Here is a 20,346-nt window from a genome sequence, read left to right as displayed (position 1 = left end):
AAAAAATGCAAAGTTGTCGCTATACGGCGCATATTTTTATGAATGAAGACCGTTAATTCAAGTCTAAGAATACAATTTACATATTGTATAATAAAGGGTGATTTTTTAAGAGCTTGATAACTTTTTAAAAAAAAAAACGCATAAAATTTGCAAAATCTCATCGGTTCTTTATTTGAAACGTTAGATTGGTTCATGACATTTACTTTTTGAAGATAATTTCATTTAAATGTTGACCGCGGCTGCGTCTTAGGTGGTCCATTCGGAAAGTCCAATTTTGGGCAACTTTTTCGAGCATTTCGGCCGGAATAGCCCGAATTTCTTCGGAAATGTTGTCTTCCAAAGCTGGAATAGTTGCTGGCTTATTTCTGTAGACTTTAGACTTGACGTAGCCCCACAAAAAATAGTCTAAAGGCGTTAAATCGCATGATCTTGGTGGCCAACTTACGGGTCCATTTCTTGAGATGAATTGTTGTCCGAAGTTTTCCCTCAAAATGGCCATAGAATCGCGAGCTGTGTGGCATGTAGCGCCATCTTGTTGAAACCACATGTCAACCAAGTTCAGTTCTTCCATTTTTGGCAACAAAAAGTTTGTTAGCATCGAACGATAGCGATCTCCATTCACCGTAACGTTGCGTCCAACAGCATCTTTGAAAAAATACGGTCCAATGATTCCACCAGCGTACAAACCACACCAAACAGTGCATTTTTCGGGATGCATGGGCAGTTCTTGAACGGCTTCTGGTTGCTCTTCACCCCAAATGCGGCAATTTTGCTTATTTACGTAGCCATTCAACCAGAAATGAGCCTCATCGCTGAACAAAATTTGTCGATAAAAAAGCGGATTTTCTGCCAACTTTTCTAGGGCCCATTCACTGAAAATTCGACGTTGTGGCAGATCGTTCGGCTTCAGTTCTTGCACGAGCTGTATTTTATACGGTTTTACACCAAGATCTTTGCGTAAAATCTTCCATGTGGTCGAATAACACAAACCCAATTGCTGCGAACGGCGACGAATCGACATTTCACGGTCTTCAGCCACACTCTCAGAAACAGACGCAATATTCTCTTCTGTACGCACTGTACGCATTCGTGTGGTTGGTTTAATGTCCAATAAAGTAAACTGAGTGCGAAACTTGGTCACAATCGCATTAATTGTTTGCTCACTTGGTCGATTATGTAGACCATAAATCGGACGTAAAGCGCGAAACACATTTCGAACCGAACACTGATTTTGGTAATAAAATTCAATGATTTGCAAGCGTTGCTCGTTAGTAAGTCTATTCATGATGAAATGTCAAAGCATACTGAGCATCTTTCTCTTTGACACCATGTCTGAAATCCCACGTGATCTGTCAAATACTAATGCATGAAAATCCTAACCTCAAAAAAATCACCCGTTATTTACCTCCTTCACACAACCTTCTAAGCCAGTGTTTCCCAAAGTGGACGATAACGCCCCCTTGTGGGCGCTGCAGGTGTCAAGAGGGGCGGTAAGAGACCCAGAAAGAAAATGGGGGCGTTGTGTAGAGGCCTGGGGAGTTATTTGTAATTTTATTTAGCTAGGAGGCCTCTTAGACAACGGCTCATGAGCTCTCGACTCTCAACAACAACTTGTGCACATCAACTAATATGAATTAAAAGATTGCTCAAACTCGGTTCTATATTTCTCTCCGCGTAGTTCATATATCTGTCCTATTTTATTGAATATGGAAAAAATCAAAATCATGTCAATCGGTCGCTCCGTTTCATAACGGCGCATCTCCACAGGATAAAATTTATAGAATACTAACTGTCAAACGTATTGCAATTGCCATTGCCAAATCTGTATGTGGGCATTTGCTTTTATTTGCGCAAAGGTGTAGGGTAGGTAGGTTCGAGCTGATGTAGCGCATGCTTTGAGCTTTTGAAAAATTTATTTTATCACTTGCGAAATGACGTCGGGTGGGTAGCTGATGTAGCGTACGTTTTGAGCTTTTGAACTTCTTAAATCTTTTATGTGGAAAATAAAAAAAGGATAAAGATCCTTTTTTTTACAAATGTATTGCTGGGAAAAATAAGAATTCATATTTTTGGACTACTATATAATAATTGTGCTTAAGCATTCCTATATAAACAATGTAATATTTATTTTATATTCATTTGTGGTTTTGCGCGCAATAGATGAGCATTACTTACGCCTCCTTTACAGTACTCGCGAAGTTAAACGTATTTCTCAAAGCAAAACAATGTCGGAAGTAAAAAAGAAGAGACGGCAATACTGTGCGGAATACATTAAATTCGGATTCAGATAAGAGAGACAAGAATGTAGCATATTTTCAAGACCTAGAGAAGAGGCATTATACTCAGCCAAGTGTAGCAAAACTATTTTCGGCGGCTGCTAAGCAAGATGACGACGGACTTCGAGCTTCGTACAATATCTCTTTGTTAATTGCTCAAAAAGGCAAACCACATAACATCGGAGAAGAGTTAATATTGCCAGCAATAAATGAAGTAATAACTATCGTGCTTCATAAACCGGCCGCAGATATTATCCGAAAAATTCCTTTGAGTAATAATTCTGTGCAAAGACGAATTGATGAAATGGCTGAAAACATTGAAGAATCATTGTGCGATCACCTGAGGACAAGCCAATTTTCAATTCAGCTCGATGAGTCCACTTTACCAACTAATAAAGCATTGTTGTTGTATTACGTGAGGTTTATTAAAGATGAGAAAATACATATGTGAAGAACTATTATTTGCTAGAAATTTAGAGACCGATACAAAAGGCGAAACCATATTCAATATATTGGAAAAGTTTTGCGATGAGAAAGAGATTCCTTTGAAAAATATTTTTTCAATTGCTATGTGTGACGCTCCGGCTATGATAGGGTGCCATAAAGGCTTAATAGCGCACTTAAAAAATAAAATTCCAGATGTCCTTGGTGTACATTAGGGTGGGTCGATTCCGGAATTTTTTCGATTCGGTATTTCTAATAGTGCGGAAAAGTTGCCTTAGTACTTTCTCATTCCAATGCAACTTTTTGTTTTGAGATCGGATTGCATTTTCAACCCGAACCTCGGCCTTGAAATTTCGGAAATTCGCCTAAAATCGTGAAATTGTCTACCTAGCACCTTAAATACGCATCTCATGTCAAAATCTATAAAACAAAAGTTATTTGTCACGTCATTTGCTACCGAAATGGTATATGTGATCATGGCCGTAGGACGAACCGTTCCCGAGATACGAGCGAAAAGGCGGAGCGCCACAGCGCAAGGTGAAAGTCGGCTTGCGGCCACACTTCTTGACGTTGATTTCGCCGAGTGCTATCACTCACATTCATTCACCTACGCCAAAGGACACGTTCGGATAGGTCTCCACACAAATATTTTTTCATCGAGTTCCTTCACTCTTGTCGGTGATTTCGCCGAGTTCTATCTCTTACATTCATTTCCCTGCGCCATACGACACGTTCGGACTGGTCTCCACATAAATATTTTTTCATCGAGTTCCTTCACTCTTGTCGTTGATTTCGCCAGGTGCTATCACTTATATTCTCTCAACAAAACACAGAACTCAAAATGTCTGTATCTAAATTTAAATTTAGACAGAAATGTCCTGTGTTTGGCATATATCCGTACAATCTCTCTGAGTCCCAGTTACCTACTTACCAGGATGTTCTTTTGTGTTATCAGTTTGAAAGATTTGGTATAGGGCGACTCCGAGGCGACAACTATGAACCTAGGAGTAAAGAGGTTACAGAAATAGTTGCAAAAAAGGATGAAAATACTTTCAAAAAGTCATCTATTCCGATAGTTTCACACACCAGAGTTGTACAAATGCTCCCCACATACCATAAGAAATTTCTGACTCTTAAAAAAATGTTTTTAAGGAACCCAATAGGTTTGAGCTCTAAAAGAGACGACTTTGTCTCTTCTGCCGGAAAATTATTTGACATCGCTGCTTGTAAATGCGTTTATTTTTCTTCTTGCACTTGTCCAAAGGAAAGGAAAGTTCCTATCAATGAACAACCATTTCTCTTGGACCAGAGAACCAGAAGAATTGGTCGCATTGGAAGTGTTGATCTACCTGAAACAAAAAAGATTACAAAAAAAAAATGAACGTAAAGAAAAGCTTTCAAAACGTCATTCAACATCAACACTTACTAGAAAAGTATCAGCTAGAACACGTGACCATTCAGATCAGCCAGACTCTCATATAGACGACAACAATGTAGGCGCGTCGCACATTGATTCTTCGAAAAACGATGGTGATGATGAATTTTCTCTTCCATCCTCTAAAACCAAACAAAACACACTAGTATTACAACACACTGCTTTAGCTGCCCAAAGATTTGGAGTAAGTGATAGAGCAGCGGCCTTGATTGTTTCATCGGCTTTTCTGGATGCCAAAAAAGCAGGTTTGATAACAGAGGATCAGGCTAGCTTTGTCACTGACAAATGCAAGATTAGTCGGGCAAAAAAAGTGTTGGAGTTAAGCTCCAAAACACCGAAAGTATTGACTCTGTATATGGGCTGTATTTTGACGGCCGCAAAGACAATACACTTACACAAGTCAGAGAAGGTGAAAAGTACTACCGCGACACTGTCAAAGAGAAACATATTTCTCTTATAGCGGAACCTGGTTGTCATTACTTTGGCCACGTCACTTCTCCTTCCGGGTCAGCTGAGGATGAGACGCAAGCTATATGGCAACATTTACAAGACAATTCAGTTGATGTGGAACATCTAGAAGTTGTCGGTGCTGATGGCACCAACACGAAGACAGGTTGGAAAGGTGGAATCATTCGGAAACTAGAAGAAAGAATAGGTAGGCCATTACAGTGGGTTGTTTGTCTTCTACATTTCAACGAACTTCCATTCCGTGCTCTTTTCGAACACATAGATGGTGTCTCAAAGAGTCCAAATACATTCTCTGGCGACATAGGTAAACTGCTCCCTTATTGTGAGAAGTTGCCTGTTGTCAGTTTTGAAAGTTTTCCATCCTGCCAATTACCTTCTGAGGTTATTAATCCGACCCAACTTAGCACAGACCAAGCTTATCTCTATAAAATATCAGAAGCTGTTGTTTCCGGTCAATGTTCCTCAGATTTAGCGTCGATGCATCCAGGTAACATGTGCAAATCTCGCTGGCTCACCTGTGCAAATAGAATTCTGAGATTATACATTTCTACTGACAAACCAACAAAGGAAATAAAGATTTTGGTCAAGTACATACTTACAGTTTACTCACCTTTGTGGTTCTCAATAAGATTCAACAGTTCAATCAAAGATGGCTCGCGCCATCTCTATGCTGCATTTCAAAGGTCGAGATACTTACCCGCTAAACTGCGCAAGGTTGTCGATTCATCCATTCAACAGAATGCTTTCTTTGCTCTTCCAGAAAACATTCTCCTTAGTATGATGACTGACGAACGGATAGAAGTCAGAAAGTTGGCCCTTGGCCGTCTTCTGGCAGCCAGTGATTCACTGTCCCAACTTCGCGAGAATCAGAGCAATTTTCTTTAATCAAATCAACCCAACAGACTGTTTAAATCATATTAACTTAAAAAATATTAATCAAATTTACTTATTCATATAACAACTTAGATTAATCAACCAATCGTAATAATATTAAACTTATTTATAAGATAAGCGTCAAAGGCCGCTGCAGCTAGTACGCCATACTATGTTAGATATAATATTTTATGTGTCTAATAAATAATAATAATAAAATTATGCTATTTGGGAAGTAGGAAGTTGTCCGATTTCATCAATGTGACATAAGAATGAAAGAAGAATGCCACGTACTAAATCATACGAAATTAGTTGATCGGGTCCCGAGATATATTATTTCACCAAATAGTGGGCGGTGCCACGCCCATCGTCCAATATTCACACCACCTCCTATAAGCTTCTCTCATGCTATGGCGGTGGCAATAAGTAAATTTTTTACCAGCTCCTATAAGGCTCTCTCATACTATAAATATTTAAAATTTAATATCTTTCATTTATTTAGTTATATATATATTTAATTATTATATTATATTTATATTTAATTATGGCACTTTATATGTTTTCAGTTAATGGTGATTTGTGGGCGTGGCAGTGGTGCGATTACGTCCATCTACGAACTCAAAATTATGTTTCTACTGAGGAATCCACATACCAAGTTTCATCGACAAGTTATATCGACATAAAACAAACCTTAGAAATGTGATTGAATTGAAGCAGTTCATTACATCGATAACTGGGGGCTTTCAGGCCGCAATGAATAATTTTATAATCTGTGTAGAATGTCAAATCAAAATAGTCATTAGTGTTTAGTATGCGCTTGTCTTACTGAAGTACATAGAGTGCATTCGGCGTTTTTACGATTATTGAACTACATCCAGAACGGCCACAAACATCAACTAATGGTCAACACGTTAATAAAATAAAAGAATTGGTTCTTAAAGATCGCCGATCATACTGGCATCGTTGGAATATCGAAAGGATAAGTGAAATCTTTTTAAAAGAACAATGGTTCCAAACTGTCACTACTAATATCGAAGCACAAATTAAACCAAAAAAAACAAAAAATATACGAAAACTGTATACAGAGTGGCGCCAAAGTAAACCTCCTATCAGAAGATGCTATAAATTTTGCAATTGACCTCTAATGTCAGTTCTGTTTTGACATTTGTGTTGCACACACATGCGAAATACACGTAAATAAACAATGATACACTACACTGCTCCAGAACGCGGGTTATTTGTGACTATTTATTTGACCAACAATCGGTTGGTGGCTTTGGCACAACGTGAATTTCGTCGCAGATTTCCTGGCTGTCTGTCGCCTACTGGTGAAACACTGCGACGTTTAGCCGCTCGCCTCGAAGAGACTGGCACAATACGAGATGCTGCCAGGCGTGGCAGACCCCGGAGTAGCCGTTCTGTAGAGAATATTGCTGCTGTTGACGAGGTTATCATAGAAGCGCCGTCGACATCGACCAGACGGCGTGCCACCAAATGGGTGTCAGTAGACGGTGTTTACAACGAATTTTGTTACAAGATTTGAAGATGTTTCCGTACAAAGTCCAACTAATCGCGTCTTACATACGCTCAAGCCATCCTTAATCACCACCAAGAGGAAGATGATTTTTTATCGAAAATAATCATAAGTGATGAGGCCCATTTCCATCTCAGCGGGTAGGTAAATAAGCAAAATTTACACTTCTGGAGCACTGAAAATCCGCGAAATCTAATCTTCCGTTTTGGCGATCTGCACTGGCCAGCAAGATCGCCTGATTTGACCGCTCCAGACTTCTTTTTTTGGGGCTTTTTGAAGTCGCGGGCTTATGTCAACAAGACTCAGACCTCAGACTCTTGCAGCTCTTAAAGACAATATCCGTCGAGAATGTGAGGACCTATTGCCAAAGCGTTCTGGCCAAAGAGATAGAAAATGCCATAAAAAGGGCTCAAATGACAATCAACTGTGGTGGTGGCCATTTAAATGATATCATATTCTCGACTTGATGTAAAAAAATTTAAAAATAATCCACAAGCAGAATCAAAGTTTTTACTTTTTTTTAATTACAGCCAAAAAACATCGGAAGGTTATTTTTGCGCCGACAAAAAAATTTTAGTAACAATACCATAGTAAAGGTATCAGGTATTCTGTTTACTACGTTGATGACACACATGTAGTAAACTCAAATACTAGCTTTGTTTCATAGGCATTAAATATTTCAAAAAAATGTTAAATAATAAATATGTAGTTGTGAGTTGTGGAGAAAATAAGTACAATTATTTCAAATACTGTAAAGTTAATGTATTTTCATCGCAAAAAAGCGATTTGGTTAAAGTCTCTCTAAAATCCTGACATAAAATGAGGCATTTCCTGCTTTTCCGGAAGAAAAATTGGGAAAAATATTTTATTTTCCATTTCATTAATTAATTTTTTAAGTCAGGTTGACATAATATTTCGAAGAGCTTTTGTGTAAAAGCTTTTAACAAAGTTTGTTACTTTTTTTTAGCTGTGTTTATACAAAGAGCACAATGAAACATCATAGTATTGTTACCAGCAAAATACTACATTGCTCATATGGTATTTTGCTAATATTTATTGACGCACATAAGGTATTTTTACCACATATGGTATTGTTACTACATGTCTGCCACGGGTATTAGGTGTGGAGCTCTTAAAATTTAGAGGTATGAAAAAAAGATGTTGGCCGATTCGGCATAAGCCAAATTTTGTTAAAATCGATTCAGCCATTTCGGAGGAATGTGGCAATAAATACCGTGACACAAGTATTTTAATCCGTTATTATAATATAAAAGTAACTAGAGAAAGTATAATTTAACACCTTACCTTAATTTTTTAATTAACCTTTCAATCACTAACGAATAGCAAGCGCATGATAAGGAATACATAGCCATTCCCCAGCAACCAAAGCGTACTCCTGCTTCGTATTTTATTTGTGAGTTGCTGCCTTCAAGACCCTTTGGGTCGCCCATATATACTGCTTCACCAACAAAATCCGTAAAATATAAAGAGTAGCAGACATGAGCCATCCAGCAGAACAAGTTTGTCAAGCAAATCATTCGCAAAGAATGTGGCATATATATAATAGTGTACAAGTAGTGTGATAAATTTTCAACGGTCTGAATATTATTTGTGTTATTAATATTCAATTTCGATGACGCCAAGCTATCTTGTGTAATATTTGTTTCGTTAATCACGGTTTCTTCCTTTTCTTTAAATGTAATCGATCCATTTGAACACTTTCGGCCATCATTTACCTTTAATTAAATGGAAATGAATTTTAACATTTGGGCAATTTAGTATAAAATAAAAATATAATACATGTAAGTGCACCGAAAAACTTAACAAAACTTTGTAATGTCATTTAGACCATATAGGCAACCTTATATGTATGTATAATAAATATTTTATTATATATGACGGTAATAATGTCATAAGATTTAATGTTCGGAATGACTCATAGTTCCCGAATCGTTATATCTAAAGCGTTTGTATACCCACGTATAATTTTCCTTAAATTTTTATTTACAGTACATTAAAAAATCGTCTGGTCGGCAGCAATCAATATTATAGAGAGCATTAGCATAGCTAGTATACATATGTACATATATATAGCTTAAGGGGGGAGCCGGCTTTAGAAGCTTAAAAAAATCGATTTTTTTTACTTAAATCCCTTTAAAAATAATCTACACTAATATTATAAAGTTGAAGAGTTTGTTTGTTTGAACGCGCTAATCTCCGAAACTACTGGTTCGAATTGAATAATGCTTTTTGTGTTGGATAGTCCATTTATCGAGGAAGGCTATAGGCTATATAGCATCACGCTTCGAACCCTAGGAGCGAAGAAACAGTGGTAAATGTGTAAAAAACGAGGGAAATTATTTATCTTTGAGGGCTTCCGTTCCTTGCGCTACGAAAGCGGTTCAAGATACACAAAAGTTATGTATGATAGAATTATTTCTATTTTAATGATCTAAATAAAAGTCCGTGAGTACCGTTTTTGTGATAACTAATTTGGTCGAAATTATTTGTTAGAGTTGTATTAACATAATAATATTAATTTTTCTATATTTATTGTTATTTTCTTCTGTCGTTACATGCAGTGTAAAACTATTCAAATTTTTGAGGTAATCCGTAATTTTTGTGGTTAGCAGTCATTTTATTATTTTAGATCTTACTCGCTTTTCTTAGAAAATGCCTCGGAAGCGATTATCTGGTATATCCAAAATGGCATGGTAGTTTTATTGACTGGTGATTTCCGTCAAACCCTCCCAGTGATTCAGAGGGGGACACCAGCAGATGAAATTCAAGCGTGCGTTAAATCATCACGCTTATGGTCGACAGTTGAAAAACTCCGCCTGAAAACTAATATGAGAGTGCATCTTCATAATGACGTGGATTCAGGACTTTACGCAGAAATGTTGTTGAAAATTGGTGATGGTTGTTTAGCTGTTGACGTTGAAGGCTATATATTACTGTCAAGAGAATTTTGTAATTTAGTATAAAGTGATGTGGATTTCATTGCTAATGTTTTTCCGGAATTGCAACAAAATTTGTGTAGTGATCAGTGGCTGTGTGCAAGAGCAATATTAAACGAGGTTCAGGGAAAAATTAAGGAATATTTGTCAATGGATACAATTATAGATACGGAACTAAGTACTTCATATCCTGTGGAGTTTTTAAATTCACTTGAACTATCGGGTGTACTGTCAATTGAAACTAAATGTACCAGTCATGCTTATGTGAAATCTAGATGCTCCTCTGCTATGTAATGGAACAAAGCTTCGGATAACAAAATTGGGACAGAATATACTTGGTGCTACTATTTTAACAGGTGTCAGTAAGGGAAATAGTGTTATAATACCTCGGATACCAATTGTTCCCACTGACTTTCCATTCAAATTTAAAAGGGTTCAGTTTCCCGTCAAGCTTAGCTTTGCTGTTACTATAAACAAGGCACAAGGACAAACATTACTGGTAGCAGGAGTGCATTTAGAAAACCCATGCTCCTCTCATCATAGATAACTTGATCAGAATCTCTTTTCTTGCTCTCTCGCTTGTCAGCTGGCATTGCACCCTGATCTGTTTTTTGAGCTGGCAACAAAACACAATCAGGGTGACGCCAATCAGCAGTTAGTCAAAAAGGCGGGTTGCCAGAAGAGCAGCGCTATAATTACTTGACGAAATTAATGTGAAATGAAACTGTGCGAACATATTTTGGCAAAATAAATGTTTATGTAAATTAATTAATGATTTTGCATTTTAGCATTTATATATGTATGCATTTTCAAAGTGTTTAATTTAGTGTTTTGTATAATTTATTATATACCCGATCTAATATTTTTCAGCAGTGGCATCATTGGCAAATGTTATAAAAAATGCGAGTTTTGACAGCTCTCTCTCGAACTAAAGAGTCTCGTATCAAGTTATCTATGCCTCTCATGGTCAACTTTATGTAGCCTGTTCACGTGTATCTAATGCCCAGAATTCACTCATATTTGCACCCGACGGGAAAACTTATAACATGGTCTACAAAAATATCCTAGATTAATACTTTGTATTTTATTTTTTTAAATTGTTAGAATTCAGAATTATTTATTTTTGTTACGGTGAAATATATTTTAGGAATTTTTAAAAATTGTTGATCTCAGCCAAGCAATAAAATTTAGTTATCATTTTGACTCATTTCTGTTATTATATCCTTACCCTTTAATTCGCATACTTATTTAATGGCTCTACTGTGGGCAAAGCCGCGGGTAAAAAGCTAGTCTAAGAATATGTCCCCAAAGTTATAGATGGGAACTCGAAAAATTTTCGAAGCTAGAAGGGAAATAGTGACCGAGCGTCTAGCAGATTCGCTTGGGCAGAAAGCGAAAACTTTGACGCGCAATTTCTCGGTTTTTCATTTTTACGATTTGTCTTAATTAGTGGGCAGAATAGAAAAAAAACTAAACGTCGTATGGGATTGGGGCAAAGTTTATTATCTTTGGCATTAAATTATTTTCTAATTAAACTAAAAAAACTAAGAAAAGTCAAGTTTGGACATATTTTTAAACAACATGAAGTAAAATTTTTTGGTCAAAAACCATTTTTTTTTATTTTATAAAAAAATTGTAAGATTTTACACTTTTTCTTTCCTTCGCAAAAAAATTCTCAAAAAAATCGAATTTTTTAAGCCTCTAAAGCAGGCTCCCCCGTTAGCCATGAACGTACTGTTAGATTTAAGATATACTCGTATATTGTGTACATTTACCGAACTAACTAAAAGCATTACAGTCATGAAAAGAGATATATAGCTCACTTTGAGAATGTAATAAAAATACGTGTATTTTCGATATAAACAGAAAAAAAATGTATTTCATTAGCATCACATAAAGTAAGAAATAAAAGAATATTAAAAAGTTTTATTCAATAGTTCTTTAAAAAAATGATATAATTTCCTATCGCGTGTTTAGGTCTAGACACAGAAATAGCACAGTAGTTCGGTTCTGCGGAAATTAAATAAATTTATTACAAATCTAATAAGTATTATAGCATTTAAGCACTTACAACGTTATTATTTTGTTGTGTGCCCGCAATTTTTCAAAATTGCTTGGCATCGTCTGGGCAAGGTCTCCACTAATATCTGTCACCTCCTTTGTAGGATTGCGTACCATGCCTCTTTGATTTCAGTACAAGGTTCTTCCGAATTTTTGAAATTATTCTTGGCAATCTTATCGTCGTTTCATAAATATTCAATCGAGTTTACTTCGGGACTTTGCGCTGGCAACCTCGGGACGCCAACACTTTTTGCTTTATTTTCTTCATCAAGTAAAGTAGTATTTTTATAGGGTGATTTTTTAAGAGCTTGATAACTTTTTTTTTAAAAAAAACGCATAAAATTTGCAAAATCTCATCGGTTCTTTATTTGAAACGTTAGATTGGTTCATGACATTTACTTTTTGAAGATAATTTCATTTAAATGTTGACCGCGGCTGCGTCTTAGGTGGTCCATTCGGAAAGTCCAATTTTGGGCAACTTTTTCGAGCATTTCGGCCGGAATAGCCCGAATTTCTTCGGAAATGTTGTCTTCCAAAGCTGGAATAGTTGCTGGCTTATTTCTGTAGACTTTAGACTTGACGTAGCCCCACAAAAAATAGTCTAAAGGCGTTAAATCGCATGATCTTGGTGGCCAACTTACGGGTCCATTTCTTGAGATGAATTGTTGTCCGAAGTTTTCCCTCAAAATGGCCATAGAATCGCGAGCTGTGTGGCATGTAGCGCCATCTTGTTGAAACCACATGTCAACCAAGTTCAGTTCTTCCATTTTTGGCAACAAAAAGTTTGTTAGCATCGAACGATAGCGATCGCCATTCACCGTAACGTTGCGTCCAACAGCATCTTTGAAAAAATACGGTCCAATGATTCCACCAGCGTACAAACCACACCAAACAGTGCATTTTTCGGGATGCATGGGCAGTTCTTGAACGGCTTCTGGTTGCTCTTCACCCCAAATGCGGCAATTTTGCTTATTTACGTAGCCATTCAACCAGAAATGAGCCTCATCGCTGAACAAAACACGCGCGCGAAACACATTTCGAACCGAACACTGATTTTGGTAATAAAATTCAATGATTTGCAAGCGTTGCTCGTTAGTAAGTCTATTCATGATGAAATGTCAAAGCATACTGAGCATCTTTCTCTTTGACACCATGTCTGAAATCCCACGTGATCTGTCAAATACTAATGCATGAAAATCCTAACCTCAAAAAAATCACCCGTTATTAGGCCGGGTCGATTTGTGGGGAGGCAAAGAAATCGCCCATTGCTCTATGAAAATCATATTCTAAGGATCAAAATAAGAAACTTTGCCGAAGGAACCATACCTCTGAAACGAATTCTGATGTCCCCCGATTTGGGTCGAACTTTCGGGTAGGGGCAAATTTTGAAATAGAAAGGAAATTACCATTTCATTCTTATTACCTCTGAAAGTGAGGAGAACTAAAGCAATAACCACTATGGTATTTCAAAAAAAATAATAAGTGAAGTGACCATTCCAAATCAAAAAGTTTACAATGAATCCACCATCTTCTACACCGCAAGATGAAGCAGCTACATCAACAACTATCGAAAACCCAATGAGTCATATACCCAAGCATGATGTTACTATTTTTTGTGTGTCTACTGATTTGACTGATCTTAATTTACCAACCCATTTGGATATCATCAGATATTATTTTTACTTAAGCGAACGTGCTAAAACAGAACAAAAAAAGTTTTCCCATAAATCATTCACTATTCAAGTACAAGATAAGTTGATTGGAATTTGGGAAAAACTTGGTATGGAAATAATGCTGAAAAAAAGTGCATGTAATAAATTGCTTGACAAGTATCAAGAGCAAATCAAGAGAAGAAACAACACCCAACAATTGACAGAGTATGTAAAATCTCTGGAAACAATTTTTTACATTGGAACATGTAAATGCGATTTGAAGGCAGCTCCATGTGCATGCGGCTGGGTTCCCGAACGCCTCAAAGAGTTCATGCACGATCAACATAATCAGAGAAGACTAACATTGCATTTATGATGGAAACTGAAGAGCAAGGAGCAACGTCTATGTCATCAATGCCAACATACCAAGATTCCGATGATTCAACATACGCACCGCCACCGGTTCAAGGAGATATGGATAGAAGCACAAGTTCACAATACACAGAGAGATACGATTGTTTTAACTTTGCCTTGGTATGTGACAGATTTGGTGTGCCTGACAGAGTAGCATCAGCATTGGGAACCGCTCTTTTGCAAGATTTTAAAATTAAAGATAAGCATGGGAAACCTCTCATCATGGATAAATCGAAAGTTCGCAGAGAAAAAGAGAAATGCAGACAAGAAGTGCTTCATAAACGGTTAGATGATACCAATTTGTTAGCGTTTTCATTCGATGGCAGAAAAGATGATACTTTAACGATAGATAAAATTGATGAGAAGTATCATACTCGGATGGTAAAAGAACCTCATCTTGTTATTTTGAGAGAACCCAATTCTGAATTGATTGGTTACGTAAGACTGGAACATGAAACCGCTGAATACAAAACAACCAAATTAAATGGTTTTTTCAACGATAAAAATATATCACTGGATACATTAATTGGAATATGCACTGACGGTGAGCCAACAAACACTGGCCCACACGGTGGAATTATACGACGATTCGAATTGCTGTTAAAAAGACCATTGCATTGGTTTGTTTGCCTTCTACACTTCAACGAACTTCCGTTTCGGCATTTGTTTGAAGCTTTGAATAAATCAACCAGCAACTGAGCCGTCAAATCGAAACTTGTGAAACTCTTCCGGTAAGTTATTGCTATCACTCATTTATTATAATTGTCAACCATTTTTAATTATTTTATTATTATATATTTTTAGGTGGTGGACGGTTTCCAGAAAATTGAGTTGCAAAATATGCCCCCTGCTCCAGAAAAAAAAGAATTTTCCACCGATTCGAAGTACTTATACGACATGGCCCATGCAATTTCTAGCGGCGTGGTTCCGGTGGATCTGGCTAACATCAAACCAGGGAAAATTGTACATTCTCGGTGGCTCACCAAGGCCGCTAGATTATTGCGATTATATGTGACAACGGAAAATCCAGAAGCAAATTTAAGAATTCTGGTTGAATTTATAATTAAATGTTATGTGCCAATGTACTTCAATATCAAGTGTTACAGCTCTGTCGTGTACGGCAGTGCATTATTTTTCAAGTTCATTGGTTGGTCACGATTTCTAGAACCTCGTTTACGCAAAATTGTCAATCAAGTAATTAAAGATAATTCATATTATGCGCATTCGGAAAATATCTTGTTATCAATGTTGTTTGATGATAGGAAAGAAAAGCGCGACTGTTCCATCAAGAAAATTCTACGCTATCGAGCCGATGTTGACGAGCCAATGGAACTTAGAGTTTATAAAAAACCAGATATAAACTTTAATTGCACAAGTTATACGGAAATGATCAATTTTAATGATATAAATATCGTATTTGAACCACCATTCATGCGAAGCATTCCGTACGATACATTGAAAGAATATTTAAATCAAAATGATCCACCGTTTAATGATCCAAAAATTCCATCACACATACAAGGAACGGAACGACATGTTCAATTGCTGGCTAGCGTTTCCAAACGGGTTATACCGGAAAATGTAGAGGCTGTTATGGCGACGACATTAGAGAGCCGTGCGAAATTGCCCAGACTTGAAAGTAAAAAAGACTTCAAACAATAATTTTTTTTAGTTTCTTTTCTATAACTCACTTAAATTAATTTTTTCATTTACATATGTATGTATGTTCCGACTAAATAAATTTCTTAAGAGAAAAAATAGATATTATTATAAATAAATAAATAAAAATAAAGAAAAACATAACCATTTAGCTGATTTTTTCATGTAAAGTCCAAAAATGGTGATTTTTTAAAATGATTGTATGGGTAACTCCCCAGGGGAGTTCCAGGGGGTATGCCACTGGCATGGGTGGATCGGCCGTCCAAAGTTAGTGGGGGTCGGTCATACATTTGGACTCGATTGGAGCACTCGAAATGGGTCAAAGCGGGATTTTTCAAAATTTGCCCCTACCCAAAAGTTCGACCCAAATTGGGGGACATCAAAATTCGTTTTAGAGGTATGGTTCCTTCGGCAAAGTTTCTTATTTTGATCCCTAGAATACGATTTTCACAGAGCAATGAGCGATTTTTAAATCGACCCGCCCTAATTTTTATACTTTACAACTTTTAATGGTTCAAATATTATTTCTCTATTTTTGCTGTTTGTTCAGGGCATAATCATTGAAATCGGTAATTTTATTGTATGTTTTGGGATTCTTATAACAAATATGAAGTTTTCATTACTTGTAACTAGTGTTCCCATTTATATATTTTCTAGTTTATTTATATTTATATTGTAATGATCAATTTCTCCGACTGTTAGAATGTTACTAAGAAGCAATCCTATTCTGGAAGCTGCAATATTATTCTGAATATGTTCCCCGTTATCTTGTAGAATTTTTTAATTTAATTAAAAAATCAGTTTTAAGAAGTTGTATATGTGTTCCACTCATATCTTTTTTAATACCATTTACTTTTTTTCTATAATTTCCCTATCATGTAAAATAACATTTCTTAATATAGAGAAAAGATTCATTGAAATGAGAATTTATGTTAATTTGCTTATTAAGATTTTTTAATAATTGATGATTATTTGTCTCAATTACTTTGAAATGTTCTTCGATTTTCTTTGCATCCTCATCAACTATTGTTTCAAATATCCATTTCTCCGCTATGCCTACGAAATTAATATAATGTACATATCTGTGTGGTATTAATGTTTTTGCCTTTTTTCGTATGATTTTCAGTTGCATTTCTAGTGGTTTAGATGTGCTTCAAGTAGTGGCCGTTGTATATTTAGTTGTAGTTCGTTAGTAATAGTTAATATTTCTTGAGGATTTATTATATGTAGTATATAGCGTATTCTTATGCAAAATCGATATTTTCAACCGTAATTTAGAAGTATACAGATTGACCAATTCAGTGTTCATCAGACTATTCGTCGTCGGGATGACCATTATTGCCAATATCGTTAACATCAAGTTGATCTGCAAATTTCGAGTTTAATTTTTCTATATCTGGGTTGGTATTTGTGCCTAGCTGCTTTATAATTCTTTACATATCCCTCCTCCTTTTTATTAATAAAAAATTCCCTTTTTTCGTTTAATTTCTGAATTCTATTAAGTTTTGCCTCTAACATTCCATTGTATATTTTGTTTTTATCTTCTTTTCCTTCCATTACATCTATTGCCCGTGCTTTTGTAATAGAATGAATGGAGTTATTATACCTTTCTATGACTTGAAATCCTTTTTCTGTATGGACATTTGAGAATTTTCTATTTCTAAAACTCTTACTTTTTCGCTAATTGGTCTGTGGAATCTTTTTTTATCAGCATTCCCCGTATGACTATTGGGTTTAGTAAAATTAGTATATATTCCTTTTCCTCTCAAAAAATTCTTTACATTTACTGAATTAAACTAATTATCCAAAAATTTAGATCTACCTCTTATCGCAACTTAACTTTTATTTCTATCTTCTATGTTGCTATGCAATGACATGTTTAGAAAATTTGTCTATAGCTGTGAGGAAACTATGCTTTTTATTAATGTAAATACTCGTATCGAAGTGTATTATTTCATTTACTTCTTTTGGAATTTCGGCTAATTGAAATTTTGGCTTCAATGGATTTCTTTCATATTTTACCTTATTACATGTGTCACAATTATTAATATATATTTGAATAATTACCTACTTTCAATTTTGGAAAGTAAATTAATTTTTTAATATCATCATAACACCCAATAATTTCATTTTTTCATATTTTTGATAATTATGTATTTGCTTTAGAGTTTCATCTTCGCTAACCATATCTTTTGCACGAAAACTATATTTAACAAATTTTACATTTCTCTGTGACTATAAGATTCTAAGATTCCCATTTGCAACCGATTATAGTCATGGTCATTTAGGTCTGAGTACATTTCTACTTTGCCCGATTTAATATGTCTTCTTAAAATATCTGGCACTAAATCGTTTTCCAAATCTTGTAGAGTTATACATATATACCACCTTATTGCCAAATTTGGTTCCGAATTCAGTTTTCTTTGAGTTAGTAAAAACAACTTGTATTTAAAACTGTTAACCACTGTTTCGAGTATGGTTATATGATCATTAAAGTTATCATGTTGTTAGCGTATGGTATCAATATCATTTTCATCTACATATATTATTATCCAACCTCGAAATTGTTTTCTATAATTTCTTGTTTCTCAATTGTATTTGTGCCCATGATTTTGAAAGTGGTATAAGGCATATTTTTTTGTTTCGAGATATTTAGAGTTTTGCATTTTAAAGGATTAAAAAATATTCTTGCATTATGGATTATGATTTTTCGACAGTAAAGTGGTCCCAACAAACAAGTATTTATTATGATTATGAAATTTATAGCCATTTTTAAAAGAAAATGAGGTTTTGAAAGGTTTAAATGACTTGTCCCACTTTCAAAATTAACTGTATGACTTTATAAATGACTTATGCCACCAATGAAACAATTTTATTAGTAATTAAAATTTTATTCAAACTCATTTCATTGTGACTAAGTAAATTATTCATTAGTATTTAGGGAAATAAATTGTTTGTGAAAAATTGGGGGAATATAGGGTAGTAGATCCATCATATCTTTACGTTTTTCTTTTGTTATTGGTCTAATAGTTGTGTATAATGGAAGTAAATCAATATTTCCGTATATTCTAGGTCTGCCTTTTTTAGGTGAGAGGTCTAGTACTTTGAATTCGGAGTTGTCATCCAAGGAAGTTTTATAAAACATCTTATATGGGGCATTTTTTAGAAATCTGATCCATTCTATTATTCGTTGATTCTTTTAGTTGTCTTGTAGAAATAAAATCTTTTTGATTCATTTGTACTACCGAAAATGGGTTTCTCATCTTACATGATTTTATTAAGTTACTCACACTTCCTGTGATCCTCTTGAGGCGATTGTTTCATCCCATGCATACATTTTAGCATTTCCATTGTGGAAATTATGAAACCCTAAATTGTATACATACATGTTGCGCTTATAGTAAGCTACCGAAACAGAAAGTTTTGGGTAAGGAAGCGCTTTCTGTAGGTAAAATGTGAATCCGTAATTTTCACTCGGGTCATCTTTTGTTTTTTGTATGTCATCTGTTAAACTTTTTCTAGCCTGTTCGGCTCTTTTAAGATGTGAATCATGAATTTCCATAAGATGCAACTTCTCGTCTTCATTACTGGATGCTTCAATTTTTAGTTTTATCGAATCACACTTTTGGCACGTATCTTTACGAGGAGTATGAAAATTTAGGTTGAACTCAGTATTAAATATTTTTCTATAAATCCACTCCTTTACACATGATGTATTATTTTCATCACATTTTTCCACATATAGCCCATACATTTTTCGAATATCTAAGTCAGCATTTAGGTACTTTCGACCTGAAGTGTGATGTGACCGCGTGTAATGGCTCTCACATGCTGGAAAACTCAGAATATGATCTCGTACTACTTTAATTTTTTCTTGATCTGTTTTTCTAGATGAACTAGCCATTTTGCCACGACCATCCATTCCAGGTGTTTCAGAATTTAAGGCACGACTTAATCTTCCGTTAGATATTTTGAAAGTATCCAAAAAAAAAGTTTTGCAAACAGAAACTTCCGAACTCATACATACATATAGATGAAACTTCAGACTCCATTTTCTCATATATCCTTTGTGATTTCTGGGGCGTTTTTGTTTTATTGATTGTTTTCTAATCAAACCATACAGAAACATATTATGTTTTTCGAAACATGCTAAATTCCAAAAATAATCGAAATTAGCTTTCCTGTCTTCATATCCGATACCATTTAAACACTTTTTGGAACAAAGACAATCTATATTTTCGAAAACTTTAGCACTCCCGAGCTTAGAGTTTTTTGTTTCATATTCCTCTCCACGATTTCTCTTCATTTTTCTTATATTTTGTACATAATTCTGTTGATTGCGTGTCCTCTTTCTTGATTTCATTTTGCTTTCTTCCATTTGTAAGGGTTCCGATATCGCTTTTAAACTATGAGCTGATTCATCAGAAGACGATATCATTCTTATTCGTTTCCATTTCTTGGGAGCATTACTTATATTTATTCGCCGTAAAATGTCTACAATTAACTTTAAATAGTAGGTTTTTACATTAAAAGTTTTACTTCATCATACTTGAACCACTATCTGAAGACATGA

The 20,346-nt window shown here is 35.3% G+C and overlaps 1 protein-coding gene across 3 annotated transcripts in view; it reads right to left on the bottom strand.

Moving 5' to 3' along the window:
* LOC105223097 (proton-associated sugar transporter A) overlaps positions 1–20,346 on the bottom strand; it is a 176,438-nt gene that overhangs the window by 52,459 nt on the left and 103,633 nt on the right. For all 3 annotated transcript variants that reach the window (XM_049450002.1, XM_049450001.1, XM_049450000.1), the window contains exon 6: positions 8,336–8,766. In XM_049450002.1, the coding sequence (XP_049305959.1) occupies positions 8,336–8,766 (431 nt within the window). The remainder of the gene's footprint in view (positions 1–8,335; positions 8,767–20,346) is intronic.

The sequence above is a fragment of the Bactrocera dorsalis genome, chromosome 2 (genome assembly GCF_023373825.1).
Source record: "Bactrocera dorsalis isolate Fly_Bdor chromosome 2, ASM2337382v1, whole genome shotgun sequence".
Taxonomy (NCBI): domain Eukaryota; kingdom Metazoa; phylum Arthropoda; class Insecta; order Diptera; family Tephritidae; genus Bactrocera; species Bactrocera dorsalis.
This window is presented reverse-complemented; position numbering and strand designations above follow the sequence as displayed.